Source organism: Fulmarus glacialis, unplaced genomic scaffold, assembly GCF_000690835.1.
Source record: "Fulmarus glacialis isolate BGI_N327 unplaced genomic scaffold, ASM69083v1 scaffold2209, whole genome shotgun sequence".
Lineage (NCBI taxonomy): Eukaryota > Metazoa > Chordata > Aves > Procellariiformes > Procellariidae > Fulmarus > Fulmarus glacialis.
The window spans coordinates 50676-55168 of NW_009232417.1; the positions used below are offsets into that span (position 1 = coordinate 50676).

Consider the following 4493-nt stretch of genomic DNA (forward strand, 5'->3'; position numbering starts at 1 on the left):
GCAACAAGCGGCTTTATTTCACAACACAGCAGGAGGTGCTATCAACCAGCTGCAGAATTCTCCTGCTTCATCTCAGCAAACATCAGGAATATTCCTGTTTGGCATTCAAAACAGTAAGTGGTAGATGCCTGATTCTGAGTTTACAGTTTAGAAGAGCTACTAACTGGAGTCCCCAAAGACAATGATTATTCAATTCTAAGATATTTCTTACGAAAAAAAGAAAATCCTAAAATAAGTAATATAGCATTACTCATCATGTTGCTCTGAATGTACACTTATGTTGCTGATTGTGCATGAGAACTCTTAGCTTAAATACCTGTTGGTGATCTTACACTTAGGATTAAGATGTGACCAAACCATCTTAGAATTGTGTGTATATTTATGTAGAAATATTATATATAATATTACTAACAATACCTATGCAAATAATAGATAAAATACATGTACACATATACACATCTTTAAAAAAAAAAAGTTACACCCTCTTAAGACAGCTCCACTAATCTCTCTTGCTGCATTTGATTTCCACAATTTATGCAATGACGTTCTCCACACGTTATTGAAAGGAAGGATTTTCTTCAAGCTGTGTAGTCCAGAGAAGTGTCTATTGAAGTGTATTTGAAACTCCTTTTAACTTCATAAGCCGGCACTTTTCCGTATCTCATCTCTGAATCTAGCCTCTACGACAAGTTCTTTGGGACGTAGATCCTTTAATCTGTCTGTGAAGGGCTGTACATACCTGTGAAGCTCCAGAAGTAGCAGATGCAGATGATGATTATAGCGTCTTATAAAAGATCTGGACAGAAAGCATAGCTGTGTACTTAGTCTGTGGTTATACCTGAATATGTGCTTTGCTGTATGAACTCTTTGACAATCAGGCCATATACAGCCAAGCCTATCCAGGAAGCTGAAGATAACGCCCGAAATAGTAGGAGATACGACACCATTTGCAGATTTATAGAAGGAGCTAGTGGATACCTTGGCTGAACTGAAAAAGACACATCTGTAATTAATAAAGACAAAGGATGGGCACACTCAACACTTATGCCATCCATTTTGTTTTTCTTCTAGCTAAGTATTGTTCTCTGTTTGGGGTGTTAGTAGTGTTTGGTCATAATACAGAGTTCGTATATTAATATGTACACCTTGAACTTGTGCTTGTACCCTGAGAGAGTGGTGAGCAAAAGTGGTCATGTGAACAAAAGTGCGCGTAACTTTCGACACAGTTTATAGACAATGTGGACATATGTAAAGAAGTTGGCCAATTCACTGCATGTATTAACCTAATTTAAATGGTCCTTTGTTCTTCATTTACTGCTCAACAGACTGTGGGCAGCTGCTAACTTCTGGACCAGCTACGTTGCCGGATGAGTTGATGGCTATAAGTCAGCCAGGTCAGCCACAGAGCGAGGGACAAGCAGCAGTGCCAACGCTGCTCTCCCAACAGATATCCGAGACGTCTCCTCTACCTTCAGCTATGGCAACCAACCAGAATATTGAGAAAATAGATGATCTGCTTGTGTCATTACAAAACCAGGGGAACAATATGGCTGGCTCATTTTAATTAGCCAAGTAGGTAATGTGTTTGGGTTTCTGGGTTCTTTACTGCCATGCATGCTTTTGTTCAGTAAGTCTTTACTTAAATGTAGCACCATGCTCTAAGAGATCAGCTAAAATACCAGAATACTGCTGCTACTAAAATACTAAAATACAGCTGAATTATGAATATAATACTAGTGGCTAGAATGAAGAGTTACTAAAAACAGTCAGAGTTCAGAATTTGTATGAAACGGTTGAGACTGGGTCTTGTCATTCAATCGCTGTATGTTTGTCATCTGCTGTTACGATCTAGTACATTATTAGGAAGGAGAGTAGACCACTGACAGCTTGGCAGATAAAAGTGTTATGAAATATGACTGTAGTTAAAAAAATTACTTACTGAGTAAATAACACCTCAAGTCTGTACCATTCTGAAGTTACTCCCTGGGTTACAATAACAAATGTGAAAACAAGTTTCAGTAGAATATGGCGGCTATTGAGAGTGTGCCACATGCTGAGCCTTTGTTAAAAGTGAGCTGTCACAGTCAGCTGTTACTAGGAAACATTCTGCTCTTAGAAAGTGCCTTTTTCAGAGAGGTGAAAGAGGCTTTGAGTACCAAGAACTAGGAGGACTCTGGAATCTAGTATTGTCCATAGTGTGTAACTGGGCTCTGGTTAACTGTGTTGCCATCCTAAATCCCCCATAAGTTTCACTTAAGCGATACACTTCATTTTCTAATCTAAACTGGTGTGTATATGAAGTTACGAACTTAAAAAAAAAAATTTGAAAGAAGAGTGGAAGGAGAATAATCCTGCTCTATGAAAGAGTGCTGCATTCTGAAACTCGCTCATAGTTTCATGTCTGCTTGTGAAGGACACCTTCAAGATGAAGGAACTACATAGAAGTAAGAGGATGACTTTTGTTAGTTATGCCTAACTTTTTTGCTTGCTTGTTTTTTCCTGCAGAAATCCTGTGAAGAAAAAAGTGATGTTTTCCCAGATCCTCACGGACCTTCCGACTCTGGATTAGGCTGTGTGGAACTGATTGCTTCTGTCAAAAAGTGGCCCTCTTCTCTAAAGAGCACACACGTGGCCAATTGCAGTGTCTAGCACCTAAGGCTATGACCATAGTATTTGGGATTTGTAGTGCCAATAATGCTGAAAAGCTATGCTTTGTTTTACTAGGGCATGGGATTGTACTGTTACTAGATTCCTAAACCTCATTAACAGTGGGGTGCTCTTTCAATTTAAAGCATATCTGGTCAGTTATTATTGTTGTTAGAAGGTAATACATGTTACCACGTTTACTTTTTTTTCTTCCTCTTCCTTCTTCACATCCCCTCTTTTGACTAGATAAGCTTGTGAAGCAGAAACATCAAATGCCTGTGACATGAGCCATGACTGATAGCTGTCAGTAAGTGAAGGGATCACGTTTTACAGTTGAGTGGGAGAGTTAATACTGCGATTTGTTAATTGCAGTAGGTGGCAACGAAAAATATCGATAACGGTAAAAATCAAGCAGAGAATTGCTTGCTACTGTAGATAGCCAGAGGTGGGTGCTTCCCATCTGAGAATGTGATTAACTGTTTTCCATGTCTCTTACATGTAACTGTATATAGAGCAAGGGTTTGGTGGCTCTAACAAAATGAAGAAATGAAGGGGAACTTCCAGTTAAATTCTGCTCTTAAAATCTTACCCTCTAAAATACCTTCAGCTTGAAAGCAACATTCTGCCTGGCCAAGGAAAGAACTCCTCTGTGTCTCTCACTCTGACTGTATGGGTTAGAACTCGGTAAAGATGCGTTACCCATTCTCAAACCAGCCTTCTCCCTTTCATTCTTCTCATGGTTTTCCTTCTCTAATTGTGTTTTTAAAAAAGACATAAATATCCTACTGCTTTAAAGATCAGAAGCAGCTTTTAGGAATCCATGGCGTTAAATTGCTTAGTCAGGAGAAGCTTTGACAGATAATCAAGGATTAAGGAAAGAGGAAGCAATTTCTCTACCACCTTTTCAATGCAGGAATCCCCTTAACCAGTCATTTTCCAGCTGTTATTGATGTAAATCTTCAGCTTGACTTTATTCCAAGGAGGGGGCAAATTACATCATTTTTAAGCATTCTTGAGAATTTAACTTCATCCTGAGCTGTTGCATCTTTGTAGCATATTGAGCTCATTGCAGTTTTGAAGTGATTTTTTTTTTTTAATACCAACAGTCCCCAAGTCTAGTTTCTAGACTGTCATGTCTCAATTAAAAAAAAATTGACTGATGTTACAGAATGTAAAAACAACCCACTCCAGACCATGCAGTTGTATTGTGAGGCATGTGAATTTTTTGGGTGCTCCAACTATCCGGACAGTTTTGTGATATCTCACTACAGCCTCATTCAGATGTTTGTTTCTTCTCCTTCTGCATGTAGAAAGCTGTTGCTGCAGTTAGAGCCAAACAGCTGTCATGTACAGCTATTATGCCTTGGTAGAGGGTAGTTGGTATCATGTCACTTTTCATTTTTGTTATTTTAAATAACAAAGAATAGTCTGTAAATGGTTTTTAAGTTACTCTAGTCTGTTTACTGTGTGTTTTTCCCTTAACTTGTGTGCTTAGTTGAGCCGTGTAGAATTTTTGTTTGTTTTAATGGTTTTTCCTGTTTGTCAGTCTGTCATAACGTTCACTTTCTCTTTCTGTCTCTCTCTTTCTCTCTCTCATTGAGAGGCATTGAATTACGTTTTCAGTAGTAAGGCTTCTTGCCGATATGAAGGGAACTTTTCAGAAAGAGACCTGCTCTGGGTCATTTAATTTTGAATACAGTTTTCAATCGTTCAAGTTTTGGATGGTTTATATCTAATGTGTGTTTCATTTTTTTGGAAAGCTATATTTTGTATTTAGGAAATGGTATACTATTTTGCTATTTGTACTGAGTGAGTACATTGGCATAAATATAAAAATTTATATATAT

General features: G+C 38.1%; 1 protein-coding gene across 1 annotated transcript in view; it reads left to right on the plus strand.

Annotated features, from left to right (window-relative positions):
• NFAT5 (nuclear factor of activated T-cells 5, tonicity-responsive) overlaps positions 1-3080 on the plus strand; it is a 40868-nt gene extending 37788 nt beyond the window's left edge. Inside the window, 3 exon segments of the mRNA XM_009584875.1 lie at positions 1-113; positions 1326-1572; positions 2506-3080. The exon segment at positions 1-113 is cut by the window's left edge and continues 29 nt beyond it. Coding sequence (XP_009583170.1) covers positions 1-113; positions 1326-1564 — 352 coding nt within the window. The 3' untranslated portion in view covers positions 1565-1572; positions 2506-3080.
• The last annotated feature ends 1413 nt before the right edge of the window (positions 3081-4493 follow it).